Source organism: Apiospora aurea (assembly GCF_038362705.1).
Source record: "Apiospora aurea strain CBS 24483 chromosome Unknown utg000002l_segment0_segment0, whole genome shotgun sequence".
In the NCBI taxonomy this organism is placed as follows: domain Eukaryota; kingdom Fungi; phylum Ascomycota; class Sordariomycetes; order Amphisphaeriales; family Apiosporaceae; genus Apiospora; species Apiospora aurea.
In genome coordinates this window covers 811,597-838,788 of record NW_027117389.1, presented here as the reverse complement: position 1 = coordinate 838,788, position 27,192 = coordinate 811,597, and the positions used below count along the sequence as shown (strand labels likewise).

Below are 27,192 nucleotides of genomic sequence, written 5' to 3'. Positions count from 1 at the left end.
ACGCGCTACCGCCAAGATGAACTCTCAAGGCTGTAGACTGACCGCATATAAATATATGAGCCCTAACAATGGTCTTTGATTGCCAGACCCCATAGGACTTTGACACACCCGCAAGCAATGATGAAACCAGGCAAACACTGCTGCGAAAGGAGCAAACTGCGGCCTCGGGGAGACATTGCCTTGTCCGCAAAAAGCTCTAACACGCTTCGGTATTCCCTGTTGATTGGGAAGGAACATGTTTCTATAACCCGAGCCAACCTGAGGTGGTTGTTGCGACCTTTACTTCAACCCAGCCCCTTGGAAGTTTCGCTCACCAAACACTGTGGCTCAGAGTGTGCAACTACATTCCCATCAATCCAGATAGCGAACTGCATAGGCTCATGCTAGTACAGCCGGTTTGTGGCACCAGGTTCACTCACAGAGGGACGACTTTGTTGTCTCTGGACACAGTACTTCACATCTCACATCACTGCCAGTGACATTGCTGAATCTCCTCATTATTCGTATCTCATTCCTTACTGGGCACAATACAAGAGACATACAGTATTGTGTAGAAAGGGAAAGTTGTAAATCGTAACGTCGCCCGTGGCCAGCTGCCATTGGAAGAGTCCTTGAACGACAGCAGGGATTGCTAGAAAGCCCAAAGCTGCACACTCGCTCATTTCCTAGCCCGAATCCACACACAGCGTTTCCCTCCCGTTCAAGATTCCCCCTCTCTTCCCTTCCATCCGTTGCTTAAGCGCTCCATTGGCCGCTGACGGCGCCGATCCAGATGCTGGGCTTGGTGGAGGTGAAGTTGGCGACGTCGGGCATGATCTCCTTGTCCCCGGACATGGCGGCCCTGAAGCCCTCGGCGGTCTCGAAGACGAGGACGGCCTGGACGTGGTAGCCCGAGGTCTCCTTGTCGAGCAGGGCGACGTTCCAGGACTTGAGGCCGTGGGGCGCCCAGTTCTTCTGGACGAGCGGCATGTGGGTGCTGAGGTAGTAGTCCATGTTGAAGTCGGCCGAGGCCGCGGCGGGGTAGATCACGTTGACGAGTGTGGGAGCCATGGTGAGTGGGTGATGACGTAGGTAGATTATGTTGTTGGATTGGGTATTTGGTGATGTGGTGGGTTTGAGATATGGATGAGAGAAGAATGGAAGTCTGGGTTTCAAACACACAACAGATTCTTATGTATGGAGGAGAACTAGTTCGAGAGGCCTTGCCTTGACTTTATATCTGCATACGTAACACGCCAGACCAGCTCCCGGTCTATCGATGAAGCCCCGGTTATTGTGGGGTTGACGATGCTGTGTCAATAGGCCGAAGGATCTGCTTCGGCGTTTCGCATAACACCGCAGGATTAGTGACCAATGGACGAAGAATGGACCTTCCCTTCTTACCCTATTATGCCTTATCTTGCTGCCTCTCCTGTCAACGTTTGTTGGTTTTCAATGTCCGGAGGGATTGCAACCGAATCCTCCCTCGCACATCAGCATGGCGGAGGAGGGGTAAAACTGAGGGGGTCAAGCTCCGGCCAAGATCAGAGATCAGAGATCTGACGAGCGAGCGGCCGAAGCCAATCAGCTACCTAAGGTTGAGACCATTTGCCGTGTCGCAGTCGTGCAGATACCTAATGGTTTCCCCTTCTCCGTCACGTTTGTGTACAATGTGCGACTCGAGCATTTGAGTGAACTCAATGTGGCCCTACGTGGTCCGACAGCTACCAACGGGATGATGTGGGTGGTAGTTCTGTGTATTCATTGGTGGTATGATCTGTCTCAGTTGGCCCCCACTATCCGCTGAGAAACGGCCGACGTTTTGACAGGACGAAGACGAAATGGGATATTCACTCAACCACATTGTAGGATGGTCTTCGAGTAAGTGCTTGAGTGTAGTATAAATGGCCCCAGGAGTGGCTATATCAGCTAGTAATGACTAGAGACAGTTTCTGGCAGTTGTAACCTTGGTGATATCAGGTATGATGGCAGAACGGGATTTCAAGTCAAGGGCTTTGGGTTTTCGACCCGAGCAGACAACCGATTAGAGCCACGGCCTCGCCTTCGTCTTCATCCTATCCACGTAATTGGAGCTGGCACTGTATCAGCTTCGACTACCATCGCACATCGATGTCCAGATATCTAGCTACGTTCTTCAATTACTAAAGTGGCCATCCTCATTCGATTGCGAAGCTCTCGCGATGGACCCTTAGAAACGGCAGACAAGCTCTGCCGCATGCAGCCAGCTACCCCCCCCCCACCTCGACGAAAGCCCCAGTAAAATTATTCTGAGCCGATCTTGCGCAAATTGCCCCTCCATACAGCGAGCGCAGCGATTTCACTGTTCGCAAAACGCCATTCTTTCGCGACAGTATTTTGGAATATAGCCCGCCATGGCCTCAGATCTCAGCGCGCCTCCGGTGCTTTCGACGCCCGCCGAGCACACATTCGACGAAGACCCCTCCACCCAGACCGCGCGGGCCGAGCGACGGACCATCAACGACGATGAACTCTTCGAAGTCTACGAGATCAGCCGCACCGCCGCCGAGATAGCAGAGCGCGGCTGGCGGCGCGTCGCACTGCAGTTCCCAGATGCCATGCTGCCTGATGGCCCACGGGTCCTGGCTTTACTGGAGAAAGAGTTAGCAAAACTGCCCTCGCGGCCGGTCGTTGTGGCAGACGAGGAAACGAAGGAAAAGAATACGACCGAGCAACCACTCGAGACGGACCTAACCACGCAAAGCGAGAGCACAAAAGCCGAGATACAAGAAACTCGCTTGTGCATCCTTGCCGATACTTCCTACAGCGCGTGCTGCGTCGACGAGATCGCAGCCGAACATGCCGACGCCGAAGGTGTGGTACACTACGGGCGATCGTGCCTGAGCCCAACTTCGCGCCTGCCCGTTATCTACGTCTTCACACAGCAGAAGCTAGACTACGACGCCATTGTCGAATATTTCGAGAAGGAGTTCCCGGAGATGGATAGCAAAGTGGTTATAGTGGCAGATGTTATGTTCCAGCAACATGTTACACCAGTCTGTGGGAGACTACGCGACAGAGGCTATACCGGGGTCGTGGGCACTGAGATCGTGAGAGACCCCGTCGCCAGTATACCCAACAGGAAGATTATCTCAGAGGAAAGATCAACAGAATCAAGTGGTCAAGAGGATAACAAATCCGAGGTTGACTTGAGCGCATACCACCTCTTCCATATCTCGACACCAGCCACATCCCTGCTCCTGACGCTGTCCTCGAGACTGGCGTCTCTCCGCATATATCCGACTCCCGATTCTCCTTACAGCAAATCATCCGATATAATCGATCCCTCCTCAGCACCGGGTCTCCTGCGCCGCCGATATGGCCTGGTCGTCCGTTTTGCGTCCGCATCCATCATCGGCATCTTGGTCAACACCCTATCGGTGAAGAATTACCTTCCTACAATTGCCCTTCTCAAAGATCAGATAGCCGCAGCCGGCAAAAAGAGCTACACCATCGTGGTTGGCAAGTTGAATCCAGCGAAACTCGCAAACTTCGCCGAGATGGATGGCTGGGTGGTTGTGGGATGCTGGGAGAGCGGACTTGTAGAATCGGATGGCATGTATAAACCTGTAATCACGCCTTTCGAATTAGCCCTGGCCTTGGCCGGAGATGACAAGCGAATTTGGGATGGCAGCTGGTGGGGCGGCATAGAAAGAGTGGCGTCTCAAGCAGAATCCAAGGCCAAAGAGGACGCGGAAGAAGAAGTGGCAGGCGGTACAGACGGCGACGCTGAAGATGATATACCCCAAGATGTCGAAGGTGGCGTGGATGAGGAAGAGTCAGAACCTCCTGAGTTCGACTGGAGGACGGGCAAACTGGTCAGCCATAGCCGGCCCATGCGGGTCGCCGTTCGCAGCGCGAAGGAGAAGGATTCGTCTGCCTCGGCAACGGAAGAGGCTTCCAAGGCAGGAAAGGATCCGTCCACGGCACTGACGCAACGGAAGGTTGGGGAGCTCGCCACGGTCAATGGAGTCGTGAGCCCGGGCGCCGAGTTCCTGCGCTCTCAGCGTACCTGGCAGGGTCTGGGGAGCGATTATAACATGACTGATGATGTGGAGGATGAGGAGAGTACGGCGGTCGAGGAGGGAAGGAGTGGTGTGGCGAGGGGGTACACTGTAGGCGAAGACTCCTCTAGGACATAGCACCGGACAGATTCGTAGCAATCATGGAAAGAAAATAAAAAGTAAAACACCCGAAAGGGAATTAAATGAGGAATGCATCATATCAAAGTGAGCCGACTAGTTCGCCCGTAACTGTATGCCAAATTTCCTCTGCTCGCAATAACAATCTATTCCTTGACCGGAATGTAAGTACATAATGTAGATCCGAGATTTACGAGTCACTAGTCTTCGTTATATAAGGCAGTGCTAAACATGCAAGTTGTATAGTGCTTCCAACTTGGTTGCTGGCACTCCTTCGAGACCGTCGCTAACGGTACGGAACTAAGTGAGTACGTAACGTTTATCAACTTCTTATCCCTTGGAACCTCATATCAGAGCACACGGTTCAATTCATAATGGTCCATTCTTTTCTATAATCAAACACACCGAAAGCTCGCGGCACTCGCCACATCACCCACCCCGTCATACGTGCTCTTCCGCGGGTATCGACAAAGCTGCCGCTTCGTCCTGACCCCCGTCTCCGGGTCCGCGGCCTTCGCCATCGCGGCCACGGACTCGGGCGCCTTCCCCTCCTCGACCTACGCCCGCAGCACGTCGAGCAGCCGCATGGGGAAGAGCCCGTTGCCGTTCCCGCCGATGCCGCAGTGCGACAGCCCCGGCGCTTCGAAGTAGCGCAGGTACTCGTCGATGCGGTCTGGGTCCTGCGCCGCGACGGCGTCGTAGTACGCGCGCGAGTTGTTCAGGGGCACGGCTTCGTCGGCCATGCCGTGCCACATGAGCAGTTTGCCGCCGCCGTCCCGCAGGGCGGAGAGGTCGGTGTCGAAGGCGCTGAGGATGGAGGTGTACCATTGCCGTCCCAGGTAGACTAGGCGCTCGATGTCTCGTAGACCGGACTTGAAGAAGGCGGTTGGGCCAGATGGAGTCGCTGGGTCTTGGAGCAGGAAGTATTGGACCCATGCCGTGGCGAACGACCAGGGTTTGGGCTTGCACTCCGGCGATGATGTGCCATTGTGGTAGTCGCACGCAGTCGCGACCCAGGAAAACCGGCTTCCTGCAAGGTCAGCCTGGTGCCCAACACCACCCCAAACCACGTCGTCGCCCTCACGCAAGCCCTCCCAGGCGAGTGTCGCTATCTCGCCACCTTCCTTGGTAATCTTGAGCTTGCGTCCGGTCTCCTCACAGACGAACTCGTCCCCAACATGGGCCCGCGGATCAAACGCCCCAAAACACCGCTCCGGCTCCGAAACCAACCCATCCTCCACCCCATCAAGCCCATTGCACTTCTGAACCGCCAACCGCCGCAACTCCCGCATCTCGCAAGCCGGCGGCGCGTACCCGAGCTCCACCATCCGCGTCTGCGGCCCCAACGCCGCCGTAACGTCCTGACACCGCACCGACGCCGCGCCCGCGAGGTACCCATCATAGTCCCCGGCCAACGCTGCGCCAGCACCGCGGCCTGGTGCCCGCCCGTCGAGCAGCCGGTAAAGTACGCGTACAGTACTTTCTCCCCGTAAAAGGCCTCGGTCACGGCCCGGCCGATGACGGCGGCGTCGTGTACCTATCGACTCTCGGCAGGTTAGTATTTCATTTTCTCCCAGGAATAATGGGGAGGGTGTCCCCGAAGTCAATAAAGGCAACTCTCCGAATTAATAGCTTCTTGATTGCTCCCGAGACACTGGACTAATCAGGAGCAGCCACCGAGAGCCTCTTACCGCGATGGATGCGAAGTTCTGCACGGCGGCCCAGTCTACGTTCCCTTTACTCGCGAGCGCCGACGCGGCGTCGCCCTGGTCGGCCCCGCCGGGTGCCCGCCGTCTGTGGTCACGACGGCGTAGCCTTCGCCTAGGGCGTGAGGCTGGGTTAGGGGGATGAAGCCGGTGGAGAGGCCGCCGCCGCCGACGGCTTGGAGGCGGCCGTTCCAGGAGGGGGCGGCGGGGGACCGCGGCTGTCGGTCTTCTTCTTCGGCGGCGGATGACGCTCCCCGTCACCACCGTTACCGATGCTGTCCAGATCGCCCAGGGGAAGCCACACTTGGGTCCTGATGTTGTCGCCCAGGCCCGGGTGCTGTAAATCAGTGTCACGTTGCAGAAGTTCAGGATGGGTAGGGGAGAATAGGGCGCCGCGAAGCTGTTTTTGAAGCCTGGAGGGATGGTGACTGTGTAGTTGGTCACCACGTGCCCTTCCACAGAGAGGAACTCGGCGCTAGGCAGACTAGTAGGGCAAGGGATCGACGCCGCCGCACAGGAGGACAACCCGACAGGCCCCGTAGTGACAGAGCCGAAGCCGAGGAAGCTCGCTAGTTGGTCCATGGCAGCATCTCTTCTAGAATACGATTTGAGCAGTAACTACATATATACACAGCCAGGTGTTTACGTTGGATGTCTTTCGTCTGGTCTAGTTGTCAATCTGCGTGCGCGACTCATGTTTGTTTATATGCGCCGAGGTTGGGGTCAGAACCAACAACAACTGGTTGCCGCTTCCTCTCAGATGATGCTCCGATAGGAATGACAATGGCATCGTATGAGATTCCCTGCAGATTTGTTTACGAACATTGTAGCGACACGGTTACTGCAGCGTCATTCGGTAGGTAACGGCTGGGTGTTTATCACACTTACGCCGACAGACTCAACCACCCCTATCGGGCGAAAGACGACCGGATCCATCTGAGTTTAGTCGGAGTAAATGTGAGCTGATTAGCCCATTGGAGTCGCGGCAATTTTTTTTTTAATTTTCTTTTTTTTTTTTTTTTTTTGGAAGATCAAGACCTTGGCTTTTCTCCCTTCCTATTTACCATGTTTACCATTATTGATAGGCGGATGGTTTCTAGGGTAGGTTTGAATGGCTGTCGACGGGAAAGCTTCGAGCTGAACTGCATTATATTAAGCCATGCGCGAATTCTGACGCAGCTCGATCGGGGCAGTCGCATCGTTGCATCCGGGTGTGTAAGTCAGCATGCCAGTTCCGCATCCAACGTACGATCTCACTGACATCCCATCTAGCGCCGGGATTCCCGCCCGGGGTGTAGCAATGTTCTCCCCGTATATCACTTGCATCAGCATCCATCGTTACAAAATGGGCGGTGTTTCGGTTGAAGAGGCAATACAATGCGCTGATCAAAGATAGATGGGGACATTGGTAATACAGAGATCTTTGAGTACAAGTTGTATCGCAAATATGCCCATCAGCCGAGTACTATCATCTATCTACATGCGTTAGGGTCGTCTAAATCATTGAGATCCGCGTCTCTGTACAGACGAGCTTATGTATCATGGAACACTTCGTACATAGAAAAGAAAAAGGCCAAGATTCGAAACCGCTCCCTCTTCAAGGGCAATGCCTGGCTGGGTATGGATGTCCCTCGACCCCCTCCTCAGCCAAACGGACAACCCCCATCCCCTTCGCCCGCAACCGCTGCACATCCGCCTCCATCTCCGCCTTGCCCTGCCCCATGCGGTTCAGCGGGCCGAGCTCCTCGAACAAGAAGCCCTCGCTGAAGTGGGTCTCGGGGTCGTCCCCGGGGAGCTTGCCGCCCGCGAGCCACATGGCCCACGCCTCGGGGCCCCAGCGGTTCCAGAAGGTGGGGCGGATGTAGAAGGGGTAGTTGCCGTACGCGAAGGTCAGGCGGACACGCGCGTCGGTCTGGTCGGGCGACTCGCAACCCTTGGGGTGGTGCCGGATCAGTCGCTGGAAGCGCGGGAGCGAGAGGTGGCGCAGGAAGAAGCGGCGGAGGGCGAGGGTGCTGTAGGTGAAGACGGCGGCGGTTAGGCCGGGTTCGGGGAGCCTGGTGATGGGGGAGGGCGTGTTAGTAAAGGCGCACTTGCCGGAGGATGTGTTGCTTGAGGGGAGTGAGACTTACATGAATGCTTCCCGAACCCGGTCACCCAAAAGCACAGTCACGCATTCCTTGGCGAAGTCCTTCATGAACCAGGGCAGCCAGTACGTAATCATAGGAATGAGCGCGACGGCAGGCTTATTGCTGACCTTGCTCGGCACGAACGCGACGACCTCGTACGACTTGGCCCACGCCGTGATATCCTGCGCGAACTCGACGCCGTCCTTCCACTCGGTCTTGGAGAGGTAGCCGCGGTACTGGATGCCCATGGCGTCGCCGATTGACTTCCAGAAGACGGCGTAGGCGCAGTACTCCATGTCGTTGAGGGCGCGCCACTCGAACAGGCGCATGAAGCGCTCCGGGTCCGTGATGAAGACGCTCAGCGTGTACAGCAGGTCCGCGTTGGAGATCTGGCCCGACGCGACGTACTTGCTGTGCAGGAAGTTCATGCGCGCGATCGAGGCCACGGACCGCGCCGACCCGGGCGGGTTGGCGGTGAACTCGCCGATGACCACCGCGGTGTCTTCGTATCTGGAGGGCGCCGTGCCAAGTCAGGATATGGGAGTCTAATAATGCGGGATGTTTGTGTTCGGACTCACCTCTTGAGACTAGCAACGGGATCGGTCAGGTTCCGCGTGGCCAATAACAGACGACTAATCGTCTCAACGCCATAAGTCTTAAGGTACACATGTCAGCGAAACCCTGTTTCCAATTTCCTCGTATGATTTGTACGTGTCTTCCGCAACACTTTTGTTTGTTTACATGCAGTTCAATTCGTCGGGTAGGTAACATGTTTGAACGTACTTTGAACAGGCCGAACTGCAGAGCCGTAACAGCAAACTGCGGAAACTCGAGCGTCAACAAGTCCCGAAGAATCAGCTGCGCGTCCTCCGTGGTCATCTTGGCCAAGCTGGCACGGTCCGGGTACCCGAACCTGCGGCGCATGGCGCCCTCGCGGCGGTACCGCAGAGCGCGACAAAGGAGCGCATAACCCACGAACAAAGTGAGGGCGATGCTTTTCCACGACGACGAAATGGAAACGACGCTCTCGTCGGCGGGCGACAGAGTCATGAATCGGGAGGAGACCGAGGACGGGATGATGTGGGCTAAGATCGGCCCTAGGGACGACGGGACGATGGACGCCAGAGGCGAGAACGTCGAAGGCGACGACGCATTTGCCGAGGTGCCATCCATCTTCAGACGACAGCGGCGGCAGCCAGTGGTGACGATGTCTGTCCCCGACTCTCTCTCTCTCTCTCTCTCTCTGTCTCTCGTCTCTTACGAATCTGATGATAAACTCCCAATATCCGGCAGGATCAACATTTGAGTCGTGTGTGGGAATTCTGGGAATCGAGTGCGCGCGGGTCCTCGATCGATAGTCGACGGGAACTTATTTATGTGGCGGGGAACTCGCCGGATGAAGCCTCAGTCGGGTCTAGTGGACAATGCCGTGCCCACCCTGGCAAATCTGTAGATAACCTACCTACCCCTACCGCTCCTTAGTAAGTGAGTGGCAGCTGAAAAAAGATCGACGCTGCTGTAGTAGGTCTTGCTTGGGTGGCGCCAGCATTGCCGAGTAGCGCCCCAATTTTAGATCTTGTAATTCGATATTACGGCCGGCCAGGACTGGATGCGGATGGATCGGAGAACCTGGAGGGCGGGTTCTTTGACGAAAGTCAGAACAAAGCGCTTCAGTCGATGGGCATAGATATTGGGTAGAGATAGATGGTTGGCAATATACAGGTCTTCAAGCCATGGTGTTATGCGAGGTGTGTCTTCGGGGTCAAGAAACGGTCATCCAATGCACCTTTTACGACCTACTGCGCAATCCGCAGGAGATAGTTGGTTTCAAAAAAAAAAAAAAAAAAAGGCAAATCGTCGAAACTGACACGCAACTCTGCATGATGCATCTGTTCTAGTGATTCGCGTATGGCGCCTTTCCCGGGTGGGTGGCGAGGGTCCAATACCTGCGCCGGGACTTGCAAAAGGGAGGGTTACATCGGGCTCTCCTTGCATGGTGCATATATTAATTACATAGGCGAGCCAGCGAGCGAACAGAAGATGCCTCGGGTCGAAGAAACGCGGGGAACCAGCCCCTCGGATCAGATGCTCGGTTTTATTCCAATGTCTGCTCTCTTATAGCTCAAATCGGAATGGCATGTCTGGACATTCCTGTTAGGATAACTCCATGTGCTAGCTAAATGTGAAGCATAATCGCCAAACAATACCACCCAATGTCCATTCAATATAAGTGAAGGTTCTGGCCGTAAGCCCGGGTAAGCGATAAAAAGCGCCGGTGCATAGGGGTCACAACCGTGATGGCAACGTAGCAAATCAACATGAGATACTTTTATTCATTGGGGTATCGCTCCTAAACACTTCTACAATGGCCCTAGCTAGACCTAAGCCGCCTTAAGCTTCTGGCTTCTCCTGTTCTTCCACGCCTTGATCTCGTTCAGTAGTCCCATGACCAGCGGCACGCCAATCGGCCCCAGCAGTGGCAGGTAGACCGCGACCTTGTGCTCGTCCGGGAAGTAGAGCTGCCCGACCATGCTCTTCTCGAAGAAGGCACGCTCGGCCTCGGCCTCGGCGATGCGGGCGTGCTCGAGGCTCTGGGCGCCGCCCAGACTGGCACAGGCGAACTCGAGGTGGTGGATCGTCTTGACCACACCGTCCGCCACGTTGGAAGGGATAGAGATACTAGGCAAGGCCAATGTGAGCCGGGCCAGGGATCCCAGCGAAGAAGCTGCGCGCAGCAGGAGGTCCGCGGAGCGGATGCGGGCTAGTGTCGAAAGGCGCATAGGGAGGGAGCCGGACTGCGGGGTACCGAGGAGGGTGAGGAGATGGGACGTAAAGGTCAGAATCGGCTGCTTCAAAGTCTCTGAAGACACGTGAGTTGCCTCGGCCGGTGGCGCAAGTAGATATACAGAGCCCCACTGCGGAATCATCCAGGACTGTGATGTCTCGCCCGGACTAGTTTCCGAGGGCACGCCAATAGTCTGGTTGCCGATGTAGACAATGAAGTTGACCGTGGGAGCTCCTCCAATGGACGGAGACAGCGGCCATTCTGCGGCATTGATAAAGGAAGACAGATCTTCCTTGCCGAGAACCTGCGACTGGACGCCGGGAGCAGCGTATAGCTGGACCTGGGTATCAATGGTGAAATCGTGGATAGGCTTCAACATGTCCAATACGGGCTTCAAGTACTCGTCGATCGCGGCTTCGATGTCCCAGCTGCTTGGGACAGGGCCGTTGGTGAAGAGGGAGAACGTCAGATGGTACGTCTGGGAGTACTTCAACGACCTCGTCATCCTCTTAGACACGGTGTCTACAACCTCTTGAGATATTCCTTTGGGTTTATGTTCGGGCGTGATCGAAGAGGTCTCGAGTAGATACGAGATGATGTTCTGCTCCTCGGCGAAGGTCGACTCGAGCTGAGTCGCAATGTACGTCGCAAGCCCCGAAGAGGGGGAGTTGGCGGTCGGTAGAGAGTTAGGAGGGTACTGGACGTCGAGAATCGGCAAGTGTGGGTGCAAAGACGACGAGGCTGTATGGGCGGCGTCGCCAGGAGCGAGGCGGATAGTCAGAGCGACGTTCGAATCGTCGCGCACCGGAGTGATGGTTTCGGCTGGGGCCTGAGCCAGCTGTAGTCGCAGGTGGTGGCCGGAGAAGTCGTTGAGGTCGTCGAGGGCGTGTTGCGTCAGCCGCAGCAGGTTCTGCGCCTCCTGCTCGGGTAGGGAGCCGACATCAAGTGCGATGCGGAGGGGGAAGACGGGCTCGCAGGCCTTGCCGTCAGCCCAGTCGGTCATCTGGGTGAGGGGCAGGTTGGCCCGGTAGATGGTGGTGGTGTTCCACCATATCGGGAGACCGATGAAGACGGCGATGAGCCAGAAGGAGATGACAATCCACGTTCGCCGTCGCGTGTCGGCTTCCTTCTCGGGCGGCGGCTCTTTGCGCTCGACGGTTGCGATGCCGGTGGCAGGCAGGCTCACGGTCGCGTCGGCGGAGGCGGGCTTGGAATCACCGTCATTTTTTATATCAGCGGACATGACGGTGACGAGCAAGGGTGCTGTGAAGCATTGCTTGCTTATACTATTCAAGCAGGAGTACTTTGGAACGTTGCTGGCACAGATCGTCTTTCTTCGGGTCGGATCTTTTGGCCAGGTTGTCGCAATCTCGGCCGCCAATTGATTGTTTGAGTACCTGGCCTGTTTCAATTGAGCTAGGCTGTTAGGCTGGGTACATTCGCCTTAGGTCACCATTGAAGTCACCTCCCGCTCGGCCCAGAGCCTTGCAGCCGCGTCCAGCGCCAGAGCCGGGAGTCTCCACGTTCTAGGTTACGTTCTGTGAACTGAACTGATCAATTGAACTGAACTGAACCCCTTCCCAGCCTACAGTCCAAAAGCCTGCGGCCGCTTGATGCATGTGGTACCTCTTGGGATCAAGAAAACCAAACATTACCTAAAGTACAAGTGCAGAATGCAACAACCCGCGTGTACCTACAGCACAGCGGCTGGTACTTAGCGGCGTACTACCCTTACCTACGACCGCTCTTGTAGGTGCTTGCTATGTCAAGTCCCAAGCCAGGCACATGTGGGCTATGCCTTTTAGACTTCAGCATCTTCTACTCATTGAATTTGGCATGTTGCATGTCCTTCCTAAAGCGGTGCCTTGGAAGTCCAAGTCGCTGAAGAGGATGAGACGGTGCGAGTCAAGCTCGTTTCGAGTTGCAAGAGGAACCCGAATATGGCATTGCGCCCGCCCGGTTTTGTCGTTGCCTTCACCGCTACAATCCAGGTCCGGTCTGTCCACCTTCATCGGTTGTCCGTCCTCCCACGAACAGAACAATGGCCACGTTGAAATAAGGTCGGGTTAAACCATACTTCGTGAAACTCGATCTGAAATCTCAATATTTCCGGCTAGTTGAGGAAATAAAGAGGCTGGCAAGAAGGGTAGGTAACTGCCAAACAAGTTGGTGCTGCCTTGTCATTCGTTTCCGTACCTCTGGTCTACGTCTAGAAGAAACAGTCGGCAAAACTCACTTGGTTTTCAGTATATCAAATATGTGTATGACGATCGGATCATTGGATCTGCATTCTGCAGGCTCGCTCGCGAGTACGACGCAGCTGGGCAAACAACGCGACGTTCGCCAGCGGCAGCCAGCCCCTAGTGGGCACTGGGCACTGGGCACTGGGCACTAGGCACCTGCCACCACCGCCTGTGACGAGCCGAGGTTGGCCTGGGGCCGAGCGAGCTGTGTCATGACCACCGCTGGACAACATCACTCCTCTTCAAACCAATTTCCGCGTCAAGTCAAACATCAGCCCATCAGTGCGCCATTCGTGTGAAGATTCGACACTTGTCGCCTATCCCTTTTGCCTCTCGCCAAAGCCTGCAACATGGACACTGGATCTATGGCACTGCAGATACACCCTGTCTCTGTTCTCTGTGTGCCGCCATGCTGGACGCGAATGACTTGATGGTGGTGGATAGATGCCACCCACCCCGCTTTCGCTTTCTTCAGCACCTGCAGCACCCGCCGAACAGTCTTCCGTCTGGTCCTGGACGTGGACTGGGTCTTATATTGACATGGCTTCCCAATGGGTGTTTCCTTTCCGAGTTGAGCTCTGAACTCCTGATCCGCCGCTTGGCATTTCTTGGTTATGTCGTCTGATATCTCATGATATACGTCAACCGTTGCGTTCTTTTCTCGCATTGTTCCGCTCGACAGGGAAAAGCCCGAGAGGGCCATGATGATGATGCCCCCGTTCTGATATTCCTTTTCATCACGCACAGACTTGTCTGGCATTGCCGCGCTCGACTAATTTCTTTCGAACTCTAGTCCGCTGAAGAAAGTAGGTACATCATATGCTTATCCCAAACATTTGGCTGCCGGTGCCGCCGTAAGCTACATCTGGCTGCTTCGTGGCTCGTCTTCGCTTTGGTATGCGCAGGAAGATCCTTGTTGATCGCCTCCAGGAGTGCAATCCCCGTGGCTCACCCACTGTTTTGGGTAACTAACCCACCCCTTCTAGTCCGGTCTCAGCCTGTCTGTTCCATACCCACATCCGACGTCGTCTCCATGTGCCATGAGCCTATCGTGGCAGGCTAGGTCACACCTCGGCTTCGCCCGTTTGCGGGTGCAAGTCAGTGAGGTGACGCTGTCTAAGACCAGAGATTGGATGCTATCTTAAATCCCATTGCCTGGACACCTCTCATCTCCTTCTTATGAAACTCTATTCCCCCTCGTAAATACCCAGAATCTTGCCAAGTTCGCCAACATGCTGCGAATTGATCTGTAGCTCGCGACCTGGCGTGGATCACGATACAGACCGACCTAAGATAATCCGAAGATGCCCGGTAAGTCTTTCACCACCACTATACCTGCTAAAGGCGCCAATATACACGTCTGTATCGGTGAGGGTCTCGTGCTACTGCTAATGTAGTCTTCTCCGTGTCAATAGTTCCTCTGGGGGTTGCGATACCCGCCGCCGTCGCCGGCCTGGCCTACTTGAATGCAAAGACGGCATTATGGTACGACTTGAGCCTCGCCCGCGGCTTCCTGCCGGCGGCCATTAAGAACACATGGCGCGAGCACTACGACCGAGCGAACAACTTCTACAAACTCGAAGACCGCGCCCAGACCAAGTCATCCGCGAACCGGATATTTCTTATGTACGAAGACCGAACATGGACCTACGCGCAGTCCTACGACATGGCCCTCCGCTACGGCAACTGGCTGCAAAAGAAGTACGACATCAAGAAGGGCGACATTGTGGCTATGGACATGATGAACTCGGATCACTTTGTGCTGTTGACGTTTGGGCTGTGGTCGATTGGCGCGAAGCCCGCCTACATCAACTACAACCTGACGGGCAAGCCCCTGACGCACTGCGTGAAGGCGGCGGGGACCACGCTCATGCTGGTCGAACCCGACGTGGCGGACAAGGTCGATGACGATATCCGCGGCGAACTCAAGGACCTACGAATCGAGCTGCTCACGCCAGAGCTGATGACCGAGATAGAACAAACGGATCCCACACGGCCGCTGGATGAGTTGCGACAGGGCCAGCTTGCCCGGGATATGGCCATATTGATCTACACCTCTGGCACCACTGGATTGCCCAAAGCCGCGGTCGTGGCTTGGGGTAAGCTGACAATGGCCGGTACCATCGCAGCCGGATTCATCAATATGAAACCAGGGGATATATTCTACACGGTAAGCGCTGAATATATGACGTCGCCAGTCTCATCTTATCTCGTAGCTTTTTCATACTGACTAACGGGGCGGCCACGTTCAGTGCATGCCGATATACCACAGTTCGGCAACCATCATGGGTTACTCGGCTATCCTCGAGGCCGGCGCGACCTTTGCGATTGGGAGGAAGTTCTCAACGAAAACATACTGGAAGGAGGCGCGCAAGTTCAACGCGACCATGGTTCAATACGTCGGCGAGACGTGCCGGTACCTCCTGGCGGCGCCGCCGCAGCTGGACCCCGTGACGGGCGAGAACCTCGACAAGAAGCACCGGGTGCGCGTGGCGTTCGGCAACGGGCTGCGGCCGGACGTGTGGGAGAAGTTCCGGGACCGGTTCGGCATCGACACCGTGTCCGAGTTCTACGGTGCGACCGAGGGCTTCTTCGCGACGTGGAACTCGACGCGCAACCCGTACGCGGCGGGCGCCATCGGGCGCAACGGCTGGCTCTTCGCGCTCGTCATGAAGACGCGCCTCGCCGTCATCGACGTGGACCCGGACACGGATCTGCCCGTGCGCGACCCCAAGACGGGCCTGGGCCGCAGCGCGCGCCGCGGCGCGGTCGGCGAGCTCATGTTCGTCATGCCCGACGACTCGGCGGACCGGTTCCAGGGCTACTACAAGAACAAGAAGGCGACCGACAGCAAGGTTGTGCGCAACATCCTCCGGAAGGACGACCGCTGGTTCCGCACGGGCGACCTGGTCTCGTGGGACGGCGAGGGCCGCATGTACTTCCACGACCGCATCGGCGACACGTACCGCTGGAAGAGCGAGAACGTGGCCACGACCGAGGTCGCGCAGGCCATGGGCGCGCACCCGGCCGTCATCGAGGCTAACGTGTACGGCGTGCAGCTCCCCCACCACGACGGGCGCGCGGGGTGCGCGGCGCTCGCGCTGCAGCCGGACGTGTACGCGGCGGCGGCGGCGGAGAAGCAGCAGGAGCTGATGAGGGGGCTGGCGGACCATGCGCGCAACTCGTTGCCCAAGTACGCGGTCCCGATCTTCTTGCGCGTCGTTACCGATATGACGGCGCAGACTACGGGGACCAACAAGCAGCAGAAGCACGGCCTGCGCGTGCAGGGCGTCGATCCGGAAAAGGTCGGGGGCGATGAGCTTTGGTGGTTGCGCGATGGGGCTTATGTCAAGTTTGGGCAGAAAGACTGGAACGAGCTTAACGGGGGCCGAGTCAAGTTGTAAGAGATGGAATGTGTAAGCTGGTTGGAAGAAAGAGAGAACAGAAGTCGGACAACGCCCAGCGCACCCTGCTTCCCAGCAACGGTTTACCCAGTGGAAAGACGAACGATACATGGCGCGATCTACCAAGAAATGGCTGGCTGTATATACGGAGACGTACCTTAATGGAGATGGGTGTATATACGAGTCGGCTGATCAAGGTGGCAGCTGACATATAAATACCCATTGAGGCATTGGGTGGGCAGCGTTTGGTTACCCAAACTGATTACGAAGTTGGATAGATTAGCATATGCATTGTAGACCATTACGCCATGTTACTCGGTTTTGTGTTGCAGGACGCGATTATTCCAGTTGAAATAAGCGATTATTTGTTGTCCGTCCCTCGGTTACTTGTACCACTGCGCGCGACATTCCCACCTTGTGTGACCCTGGCAAGACATACAAACTGACTTTACCCTTGGTGGCATGTTCTTCAGGTACCTCGTCACATACTTTATATATGCCATCATTCAGGTGATCAACCACGAAGGCTTTTGTTGTCCAATTACAATCGAAAAGGACATATCGCCCACCCACTCGCCCACAACACCCCCCTAGGACCATCGACCGTCACCATTCCACCATCCCCGTCCTTGCCTTCCTGTGCCGTCGTCGTCTGCCGCCGCCCAAACGTCAGCACCTCGAACGCGTGCCGTCCCAGCCCATCGCGCACGGCATCCACCCACACCCAGCGCCGCCGCAGCCGCCGCACGACCTCGTCCCAGCACGTGAAGTTGCGCGGCGCGACGTGGTACCGCCACAGCTCCCGCAGCCAGGCGCGGTCGACGCCGTAGAGCGAGACGGCGCCGACGAGGAGGAGCCAGAGGAGGAAGTCGGATTCTAGGTCGTCGTCGTCATCATCCTCTTCCCCGGTCGGTGGCGATGCTGTTGGACGAGAGGAGGCAGAGTGCGATCGAGAAGAGGGCGGCGAGGGGGAGGAAGCGATCTCGAGGGACCGGACGCACGTCTCGAATTTGCGGGCTAGGTCCGGGTACCGCTGTGGGAAGGGTGCCCGTTCCCCGCTACCGTCTTCGTCTGCGATTTCTGCTTTTCTTCCTTCACTATCGTGTAGCGGTGGAGACGCTGGCGACGGCGGCGGCGATGGTAGGTTCATCGTCGTGGTCAAGATTACCAGCAGCGCGAGTCGCAGGCACTCGGCGGGGATGGTGGCGCCACCGCCCGCGCAGGGCGACCAGACTGCACTGCGACTCGGAGACGAGGTCCCGGAACTCGGTTTCCGCCAGGGGTGGCCCGTTGCCAGCGCGGTGTTGAGCTTGCGGGAGATCTTCTGCTGGGCGCGGAAGATGGCGAGGGTCTCTTCGTTGGCGCCGATTAGGCTATCCAGGGCTTTATGGGGTGACGGCCGCAGCTGTGGGATAGGTGCTGTTGTGCGAGCTGGTGATACAAGAGGAGAGCCAAATGTGGTGTCAACGCGCTGTGGTAAGCTCAGGCGGTTATTTGGTAGTTTATATGCAAGTGAGACATAGTCTTGGTCTTGGGGGTGGTGGCTGGGGAGGAATAAGGGCGTTTCGCCGCAGTACAGGGACCAGAGCACGTCGACTCTGCGCAACTTCGCATACAGCGCAGGATTCCGGCGGATCCCACTCAGGCCCCCGCGCAGGCGCAACATCTGGGTCAGGCCGGCCACATGCGCCTTGAGTGCCCTTGTGTCACCAGCGAGGGTGCTGAGGATGACGAGGGTCGCGACGACGGAGATGCGGCTATCACGCAGGCTGGGAGACGTCTGGTCATCACTATCATCTGGGGCAGAGGGCGCGACGCCCGGATAGTCCTTTGTTGGATTAGCGGTGGTAGCGGATGCCAGACCGTTTCGCAGCGAGGCCAAAGTCTTGTTCATGTAGAGTCCCGTCCTGGTGCTTTGCCGCAGGCCCCTGTCAGGGCTAACGGGCCCATCCTCCCACATGGCGGAAGCGACCAGGAGCACCGAGTGCAAGTAGGCCTCATCCTCGAGCAGCCATGCCATGTTGACGGTCTGGGAGGGCTCGAAGCTGACGCAGTCTTGAAACCGATGCGTGACCGTCTTTTTGAATGTTGTTAAGACTATGTGCGTACTGTTAGATACATAGTATAGGGGCTGAAACCGAGGAATGACGGGTCATACATACACCGCTGCAACAGCTCGAGCGCGGCGCCATCTACTCTGTACGCAAACGCAGACAAGATTGCCGAAACCTGCGATGGTCGATAGGCAGTACATGACAGCTTGATGGACTCCGACGATAGCGCTCGTCTGGGCCTAGGTTGGCGAGCATGGTGCCGGGCTTCCTTCCCTTGGCCATCCTTGAATGAAGGTTTGGGCGCAATTGCCGGCTGGCTTTTTGGATCGGCGAGATCGACCTTTCGAACCCCTATCCGCCTATTCTTCTCTTTCACTGGGCGGAGAGCGACATTGCATCAGTGGCGAATTCTCTCTCGTCCCCCGGCTTGGGAGAGGATTGGGGAACTCAAGCGTACTGCAATGGCTTCGAATCAGCTTCCGATCCGAGGTCCTGGGCTTGCCCTGGAGACCAGCCAAAACAAAAGCGAGTTCTCGCATCTTCCTGCTTTCTGTCTTTAGTGATGAGACTGTTTCGTGGTTGTTCCGGAGTGATTTCGATAGGCCTGATCTTTTGCCGAATGCGGGCATCAATAGGGAGAAAAGGGGCATTCGCTAACGGGTTTCGCTGCCGGTCACAGTTTATCCATCGGGGCAGATCTGCGCAAATTGTGATCGGACAGCAAGCATGGGCGAATGCTGATAGAATCTGGGCGACTAATAAACCGTGCCGCCGTATCGGATACGGGCACGATTGCGGTCGACGCTCGTGTCTGCGCGCGCCGGGTTGGATCTTATCGTCTCGTCAGCAAAGCCAAGCTGCACTGCCTCGTGGTGGCTACACCGCAACGGGCATAGGCCGTGGTGAGATTCACGTTTGGCTGCTACTGAGATCCACCCGATTGTTTCCCCCTTTAGGAAAGACCTCGACGCTGTTCTCCACTCCCGGTTCGGCCAACACAGCGACGGGCGATTACTAGCCGCTAGGATTATGCTGATGACATGCCTGGCGATAAACTGTTAAAAGTGACCAGTGTTCTCCAATGGTACTAGAACATAACATACCCGAGAGCATGGACGTAAGAAAAATGAGCATATAGAGAATCGATAAGAACACCACAAGGAAAAGGAAGTTCACCACACTTTTGGTCATATTACTATCGGCGGTATCTCGTGTAACCAAAAGCTGTTGAATTACTACCAATATAGTACAGAACTGGAACGATGTCTTCCATGAACTTTTCATCCCCAACGGAGTCATACCCCATGATGCTCTCGAGAACCCAGCTCGTCAAAAACATCCCAACGCCAGGTAACCTCAACCTAGCGGGCCAAGCTAGCATCGTCAGCGATGCCATAAGTGGCACTGGGTCGGAACTGCCCATGTTGTGCTCGATCACGGCCTCTTGAGACTAGTTGTCACAGCACGGTACGCAGGTCGGGGACAGGGCTACCGACCACATCCTCGCGCAAAGCCGGCATTCGCGCCAGTTCCGTCCGAACTTATGCAGCGAGGCCGCCGTCGACCATCAATGCCTGACCGGTGATGTACGACGCCTTCGACGAAGCCAGGAACGCGACCGCCTCAGCAACCTCGGACGCCTCGCCCCAGCGCTTCAGCGGCGTCACCTCGGTCGCCGCCTCCAGCAGCGCCCGCGTCGAAGACAAGGCCGCCCGCTGACACCACCGTGTGCACGCGCCGGTGCGTCGCCACGGCGTGCTGGAAGACGGCGTCGACCGCTTGGCGGTTCGTCACGTCGCACGCCACCGTGCTCGCCTGGCGCCCGAGCTCGCAGAGCGCCGCCACCCGCGACTCGGCTTCGGCGGGGCGCGTGCGGTAGGTGACGACGATGTTGGCGCCGCGCTCGGCCATCAGGCCGGCGCTGGCGCGGCCGAGGCCGCCGGAGCCGCCGAAGACGACGGCGCAGCCTTCGGGGAAGTCGGGGGTGGTCACGCCGAAAGTCATGGTAGTTTCGTCTTGTTGCGTTTAGAGATTGTTGGTGAGTGCGAGTAAGTAGCGCTTTGGGGAACGAGAGGTTCTTTAGTTTCTCCTCCTGCCAATATCAATAAACAGATCGGTGCATGGGCCTACGCAGCTCCCGGTGACTCGGGCCCCGTATCAGTATAGACATCCTTCTATGTGGGAAAACTTTTGGGCGAATCGAGACCCGGCCCGAGCGGATGCCGGGAGAACACCCCCTGCTCAAGGGAGGGTAGTCACATGTATGGAGTTCCTCCGGTACCGCCGTACATGGCCAAGTCCACTCCACATGGAGCGACCCCGACCAGAGGTACTGGTCGTAGAAATCAACTACCTAGTCAACCTGAATAGCCGCACCAGAAATATGCCCCCTATTAACCCCCATCGACTCTTGTACTATTCCCTTTTTCCATTGATATTGCTGGGTTAATATACGGAATAGTCACGCTGTTCGTTTGAGAGTACTAGAGGATTGCCTAGTTCATTCGTACGACTGCGAGCAGTGATACGGATAGGGGACCATCTTGCTCTATGTTCGTTCACACCCCGACTGCCATGCACCCATTGATGAGTCGTGGGGACTACACATGCACATCGTCCCGCCTTGTCTACTGCGGCAACATCCAAAACTCCTTGGTGCCGTAGAAACAGGTGCGTCTTTGATTCGCCGCTATGCAAACTGATCAAGGGAAAGATTTGAATACGCACGTCCGAGTGGTGTGAGGGTGTATGTGGCACTTACATGTCTTCACCCGGCTACCACTCCTTCGGATTTCAAACGCTGTAGTCTGTCTGGCTCGCTTGCTTGGTGGTTCCCACTACTGTAACTACCTGCAGGAGACCTGCCCGGTAGATAATCAAACCTTATTTTCAGCAGCGGCACTATGCAGTGGACACGTACGCGGTCTACTAGGTATAGTACCAGCTTCGGTACGGCCCTCGCAGCCCCGGTTCCTCCGCGGAGGATCTTCGACCCTGTAAAGCGGTCCCCTTCAAAAGTCTATTCGGCCCCCCACTCTGGCCACCAGGGCCGTCTAATCAGCTAGTGCTCTGTCATGTACATACCGCTGTACTTGGGGCGCCGGTTTTGGACTGTCGGTGCCCTAACTGTAAAGCGTGATTGGGTGGATAGTCCTTGTCCTATTCCGTTCGGAACCGTAGATCACATATGGTACTGCTGCAGTTGGTGAGTATCTACTACGCCGGCTGGAAGGGCGTTCAAAAACATTGGGAAAAAAAAAAAAAAAAGCTTTCGTGCATATGCTATGTATTAGACTGTGGTTATAACCGCAAGTCTAATAGGGGTCGATTAGTCACATACGTGAATGGATAGGCAGGGGTCAGCCCAGCTAGGAAGGGGAGGGCGCATAGTTCCTTTTATTTTAATTTTTCCACCGTAACGGGTCGGCTGCAGACCCCTGAGTCTCTGACAAATGCTCCCAAGCACCAGTATGGGCTCATCGGCCGGGGCTCGAAAACCATTAGCCCCCCATCGGGTTGTGCCATGGTATATAACATGACTCGATATGATGTGATACTACATGTAACCATGGACTGAGAATCAGGGGGCGGCTGATTAAACCTAGGGCGGCTGCTCCCGGGCGGCCACCCGGGAGGCGCTCGGGCGTCACAAGGGGGGGAGTGATAGTTGTCGTACTTGGGGTCCAGCTATACCTACAGGCCATATTAATAATTGATACACATCCGAGGAGCTCTCAAAAACAGCTGAGAATACTACTCTGATAGATACCTGCGAGCAGCAACGCCGTGGCTAGCCTTGGAAACGTATGAAAGCCTTTGTGCCAGCGCCCTTGAATAGGGTATACAATGATTCCACATAATCTCCGGTCGCGTGCATATTTATAAATAATGAAACAGGCATGATTTGCCTACCCTTATAACAGCCTATGGCCCGTCAAACGCCATCGCTCTGTACCTCTGGAGTCCAGCTCACCTCCTGGACAATTGTCGCGACGGATGACCGTTTCCCGCTTAATCGACCGACCGACCGACCCCTTGACCACCAGAGACTTCTGGACAGGCAGTGTCCGCACCATGGTGTATGTGTTCCCGATCGAGCGGGATAGCCAGAAGGCCATCCTCGGGGGCGCCGTCGTCTTCTCCTTGCTGCCGACGACGGCCGTTGTCCTGCGACTAGTGGCGCGTTCGAGACTCCAGGACCGCAAACTGGGTCTCAGCGATTGGCTCATCGTTTTTGGCATGTGTAAGTTTTGTCGAGTCTCGCTCAAACATATTTCTGGTGGATCAGGTTCAAAAGAAGTCAACAAGAACGCCGGTCTCTAACGAGGAACGTAAATCCTTTAGATCGTCGCGGTTGCGTACCAAGCGCTCGCAGTCGCCTGCGCCGTGGTCGGGGGAATGGGATACCACATGAGCGAGATCATGGTGGTGCCAGAAGCCGGGCCGGACTCGGTGACCCTGCTCATGAAGCTGGTGACCGTGGTCGTCATCTTCTGGTCGCTGAGTCTCGGGTTGACGAAGCTCTCCATCCTCGCCCTGTGCACCAAGATTTTCTCCATCGGGAGCTTCGTCCTCATCACGCAGGCCTGCGCCGTCTTCGTCGTCCCGTGGTCCGCGGTCCTGTTCATCGGCGCCTTCACCATCTGCACGCCGGGTCGAGTACAGCTGGGACGAGTTCTCGGTCGTGGGGACTTGTGGCGACATTAGGATGTTGTGGGCCGTCACGGGCGGGCTTAATATCTTGTCGGATCTAGTCGTCATGCTCCTGCCCATGCCGTATTTGTACGGCCTGTCGCGACAGCTCACAAGAAGATTGAAATTGATGGTGACCTTTGGGATCGGGCTTGCGTAAGTTGGGCGACTAATTACTGCGTTCCGTTCTTCTGAGTGAGCCAAGCTAACACATGGATTATACAGAGTCTGCATCCTCAGCGCCGTCCGACTCGCCGATATTGTCAAAATCGACATGACTGACTTCCCATTCTCCGGCGGCGTCGCGCCCATGTTCAGTGCCCTGGAGCCCTGTCTGCTGGTGAGGGCATGGGAAGATGAGCGTGTATTACCTACGATGTGGCCCATGAGACCTCGTTGTCGTTCTGGAAGTTGGCGGCAAAATAGGCAAGACAAATCAATCGCCAAATTTTGTTTCATTTGAACTTAGTAGAGAAAAAATGCAGTTAAAAAGAAACAGCCAGAGGAAGGGACATATGGGCATCGGCACCAAAGGAAAGAAAAGGGAATGGTGAAAAAAAAAAAATACAAAAAGCTAGGCGTCCTGCGTCAGGATCGAACCGTACGAAAAACCTTTCCGGAAACACGAGCCCAGGCAGGTTTTATCTGGCCACCGACTGAGCCACTAGGGCTACTTGTATAAGAGTTTGTGGTTGAAAACAGAGGCAGTTATTTGGCCATATGTACCTACCTCTGTGCCATCTGATTGTTGTTGTTGTTGCCTGAGGGACGTCCCCCACCGAACTACTCACAATTTCTGAAGCTCGCCCCCCTTTTCACATTCAGCTCACCAACAGCTGTCACAACACAAGGCCTGCCTGCCTGCCTGCCTGCCTAGCCAATTCACGAACACTTCAGCGGCAAGCGTTGGTCTGCCCTACCTCTGAACCTGCAGTACATCCATGTCACCGTCGAATGGGCTGCCATAAGCCAAGGGTTTATTCCCATTGCTACCGTTTCGGGTGGGTGATATGCGATATTGAATCGACGAGCTGTAACATCGACAGACCTTTGGCCCCGTTGGCCATGACCCTCGTCCAATTGCGTAAAACCACACCGCAGTACAGATACGTCTATCAGATAAGGACTTCCATTGGGCTGGCTAGCCATTTTTGGGACAAGGTTCTTGAAGTTACAGAACCACGATTATGGCATGTGCGTGATACTAACTGTACTTTTGGAAACCCAAGCTGTCAAAGAAATCTGGGTTCCCGGAGAATTTAATATAGGAGCAAAATCTCTACCATAAAGCTTACGAGGCACGCATTTCATAAATGGCCAGGTTTGTTCAAAACGATGTCTTTCTCTCTTTTTATAAGAGAATCACCCACTGATTCGTTTAATAGATTAAACATCCAACTATTTAGTCAAGAAACAAAACCACTTTACAGCGCTCTGCCGGTATAATCGACCCTGGTCTCATGCGTCACGCTGATCCCATGCGCTGAACCGAATGACCTTCCGTGAGCCCCATGTCCTTTCCCCGAGCCACCAGTATTCGAATCGACGCTGCTCGAATCCGCTCCCCCAGGATATCGCGGCGACGAGACAACCGTATCCAGCCCCATCTTCTCCCGGTTCCCAAAGCCGGCCGCAGCCCCCCGCGTCCACAGCTTCTGCTCATCCTCGTCCAGGTACCTCTCTTCAATGGAAGCGTATGGATCAGATGACAGCTTGGCGCCAGTACCGCGCCGCTTCTTGTTCTGCTCCACCACGGTGGACAGCGGAAGCGAGGGGGGCTCGGACGACTTGCGGCCGTAGCTGCTACCCAGGCTCGCGCCGAGCATCTCCGGGAGATAGCGCACGAAGAAGGGCTTGAGGGCCGGCACCGTGGCGCAGATGATGCCGGCGTTGACTTCGATGTAGGACCAGACGAACTGCTCGGCCACGTCCCAGCTGTAGTCGGGGCTGTGCATCAGGGGCGGCAGGATGACGGTCCTCTTGATGGCCGAGGCGCAGACACTTTTGTATCTATTAGCAATGGTGGTCTTAAAATGTAGTATTGACGTGTAACTCACAGGCCACCGGTAGCGAACAACATCACCAGGGATACCTTCTGCCGCTTCGACATCTGCAGCGGGTACACGACGTGAATCGGAATCAGCAGGATGATGACGTCCATGATGATGTTCGACACGCTAAGACCCATGTAGACGGCCTCCTTATCCACGCATGTAGCGTCGGCGATGGTGATGTCCCACGCCGCCTTCATCGGCTTGCAGCTGAAGATGCTGACGACCTGGTACGCGAGGGCGTAGGCCGAGACGATGACTATAAGGGTGATTACGGCGAACCGGAAGGACTGTTGCGGAGATAGACGCAGGTACAGGAAGAGAATCGATAGCTTGGAGAAGATGACGCTGAGCGAATATGTCATGGTTGCGGCCGTGCTGTACTGTATAGCAACCGCATGCTGTCAGCAAAGCGTTCGTCGACGCCATATGGGGATGGAATTAACGATGTACGTACCGCCAGGAAATAAGGACTGTAGTCGGCCACCGTGACCTGCCAGAAATGTCTCCCAATGGCAATACCGCACACTGTCTTCCACGTCAGCTCGGACTAACCCTGTTTGTCGATGTTAGACTTACTCTGGAACGTTATTCCGAGAAATGCACATGTTGTGAAGGAAGCCAAGACCACCAAGACTGTGCAGTTTGTCAGCAGACTGGCAAAACTAGCAGTCTCGGGATCACTTACGGTCATCAAGACCAAGGCCACTGCGTACGAGATGTACCCTCGTGAAGAGTCGAAGGACGACAGTAATCAAGGCTATCACAGTGGTGACCACACCGCTGACCTGCACCTGGTAGGCAATGCTTGGCCAGTCAGAGAGGTACCTCTGTTCGCCTGGGGGCGGCTCCGTCATGTAGGCCGTGCCCCTCCCCGAAGTGTCGATGCCCGTGGACATGGTCGGCGGCCGAGTCTGGTCAATAATTCACCTGCGAGGAGGCGCTGGGGGAAAGGAGCGAGAATTGAAATCAGTATATAATAACCAAAGGAGTGAAGGTCGAGCGCAAGTATCGTTGCCTCGACTCCTTTCGAGTACTCCACGGAAGACTTTTACCAGTTCTTTATAAGCGATCATGCGTGCCGAGCCGGCTCTGCATACAGTCAGCTGCAACCTCACCCAAGGGACAAATTGCCGGGAGGGTGTGTGTGATTGGGATGCATGGGCAGGGGCCTGCGACACCGACTCTTCTTGTGCGGTAGCATTGACAATTACCCAACCTGCATAATAGGACTTCGGCTACCGAGCGTTTAAGACTAACCTTCGCCAATATCTACCAGGTTTTCGATCCTCCGCATTCGAATACAATCTCGCTCCGCCGTTGACAATTCGGGAGAACTTTTTGAGTGATACCAAATTCAAGAATTAGTAACAGGATACCATCATACCTTCTGCATTGCAATGCCTCCATCCAAGGAGCATTGGACGTATCCAAAGATATAGGACGCAAATAGCATGCCACCAAGCCTCAGTATGAGGTCTCACTCCCCGGCCTACCTACACGTTTGGGTGCTCCAGAATGCGGGTCGGCTGTGAACACACTTTTCGCTACCAAATACAGAAATGTGTGCATACGTACGAACCAGACGGAGTAGTGGAAGAATACGACGTCTTGAACAGGCCCCCCACGTCTTTACTCAAGCCTCATGTTGATCGATGCCTATATTTAGGGCTGGTGCAACCCCCCATGCGCTCCGGGAAAGATTCCGGGTGCCCCCCCCCACCCCTGGCCCACAGATGAGCGGTCCCTCGACTGCAACGTGGAGTATCATTCCGGCGCCGCGGCACGATCAAGCGAACCAGTCACCAACGGGGAATTACCAGCCTTGCGGCACAGTATCTGGTGGAGAGGTGCCTGAACTCCGCTTGAGGTAACATTTCCCGCTTGAGGATGAAAAATGCGCCGCGAAGCGGAATTAGGATGTGCAGAGCCGCAGATTCCGACCGGCTCGATCCATACGCCTGGGATCGA

General features: G+C 55.8%; 10 protein-coding genes across 10 annotated transcripts; 3 read left to right on the top strand and 7 right to left on the bottom strand.

The window, feature by feature from the left end:
• Positions 1 to 735: 735 nt before the first annotated feature.
• Positions 736 to 1,050, bottom strand: PG986_002660 (uncharacterized protein; the record flags this gene model as incomplete). The annotated part of the gene is made up of 1 exon (XM_066838882.1): positions 736 to 1,050. The coding sequence occupies one exon, from the start codon at positions 1,048 to 1,050 to the stop codon at positions 736 to 738; it is 315 nt and encodes a 104-aa protein (XP_066703946.1).
• Positions 1,051 to 2,372: 1,322 nt separating this feature from the next.
• Positions 2,373 to 4,160, top strand: PG986_002659 (diphthamide biosynthesis protein; the record flags this gene model as incomplete). The annotated part of the gene is made up of 1 exon (XM_066838881.1): positions 2,373 to 4,160. One exon carries the CDS (start codon positions 2,373 to 2,375, stop codon positions 4,158 to 4,160), a length of 1,788 nt encoding a protein of 595 aa, XP_066703945.1.
• A 557-nt stretch (positions 4,161 to 4,717) lies between these two features.
• On the bottom strand, positions 4,718 to 6,448 carry PG986_002658 (feruloyl esterase; the record flags this gene model as incomplete). Its single annotated transcript, XM_066838880.1, has 2 exons — positions 4,718 to 5,704; positions 5,852 to 6,448. The coding sequence occupies 2 exons, from the start codon at positions 6,446 to 6,448 to the stop codon at positions 4,718 to 4,720; spliced, it is 1,584 nt and encodes a 527-aa protein (XP_066703944.1).
• Positions 6,449 to 7,463: 1,015 nt separating this feature from the next.
• On the bottom strand, positions 7,464 to 9,165 carry PG986_002657 (uncharacterized protein; the record flags this gene model as incomplete). Its single annotated transcript, XM_066838879.1, has 4 exons — positions 7,464 to 7,920; positions 7,996 to 8,502; positions 8,571 to 8,647; positions 8,776 to 9,165. The coding sequence occupies 4 exons, from the start codon at positions 9,163 to 9,165 to the stop codon at positions 7,464 to 7,466; spliced, it is 1,431 nt and encodes a 476-aa protein (XP_066703943.1).
• Positions 9,166 to 10,373: 1,208 nt separating this feature from the next.
• PG986_002656 (phosphatidylinositol-glycan biosynthesis class S protein) lies at positions 10,374 to 12,020 on the bottom strand (the record flags this gene model as incomplete). Its single annotated transcript, XM_066838878.1, has 1 exon — positions 10,374 to 12,020. The coding sequence occupies one exon, from the start codon at positions 12,018 to 12,020 to the stop codon at positions 10,374 to 10,376; it is 1,647 nt and encodes a 548-aa protein (XP_066703942.1).
• A 2,304-nt stretch (positions 12,021 to 14,324) lies between these two features.
• Positions 14,325 to 16,424, top strand: PG986_002655 (AMP-binding enzyme; the record flags this gene model as incomplete). Its single annotated transcript, XM_066838877.1, has 3 exons — positions 14,325 to 14,331; positions 14,418 to 15,190; positions 15,273 to 16,424. The coding sequence occupies 3 exons, from the start codon at positions 14,325 to 14,327 to the stop codon at positions 16,422 to 16,424; spliced, it is 1,932 nt and encodes a 643-aa protein (XP_066703941.1).
• Positions 16,425 to 16,965: 541 nt separating this feature from the next.
• Positions 16,966 to 18,444, bottom strand: PG986_002654 (uncharacterized protein; the record flags this gene model as incomplete). The annotated part of the gene is made up of 1 exon (XM_066838876.1): positions 16,966 to 18,444. The coding sequence occupies one exon, from the start codon at positions 18,442 to 18,444 to the stop codon at positions 16,966 to 16,968; it is 1,479 nt and encodes a 492-aa protein (XP_066703940.1).
• A 1,657-nt stretch (positions 18,445 to 20,101) lies between these two features.
• PG986_002653 (uncharacterized protein) lies at positions 20,102 to 20,482 on the bottom strand (the record flags this gene model as incomplete). Its single annotated transcript, XM_066838875.1, has 1 exon — positions 20,102 to 20,482. One exon carries the CDS (start codon positions 20,480 to 20,482, stop codon positions 20,102 to 20,104), a length of 381 nt encoding a protein of 126 aa, XP_066703939.1.
• A 2,070-nt stretch (positions 20,483 to 22,552) lies between these two features.
• Positions 22,553 to 23,596, top strand: PG986_002652 (uncharacterized protein; the record flags this gene model as incomplete). Its single annotated transcript, XM_066838874.1, has 5 exons — positions 22,553 to 22,721; positions 22,854 to 23,159; positions 23,233 to 23,326; positions 23,396 to 23,510; positions 23,561 to 23,596. 5 exons carry the CDS (start codon positions 22,553 to 22,555, stop codon positions 23,594 to 23,596), a joined length of 720 nt encoding a protein of 239 aa, XP_066703938.1.
• Positions 23,597 to 24,594: 998 nt separating this feature from the next.
• Positions 24,595 to 26,120, bottom strand: PG986_002651 (uncharacterized protein; the record flags this gene model as incomplete). The annotated part of the gene is made up of 5 exons (XM_066838873.1): positions 24,595 to 25,180; positions 25,228 to 25,622; positions 25,679 to 25,749; positions 25,801 to 25,857; positions 25,910 to 26,120. 5 exons carry the CDS (start codon positions 26,118 to 26,120, stop codon positions 24,595 to 24,597), a joined length of 1,320 nt encoding a protein of 439 aa, XP_066703937.1.
• Positions 26,121 to 27,192: the final 1,072 nt, after the last annotated feature.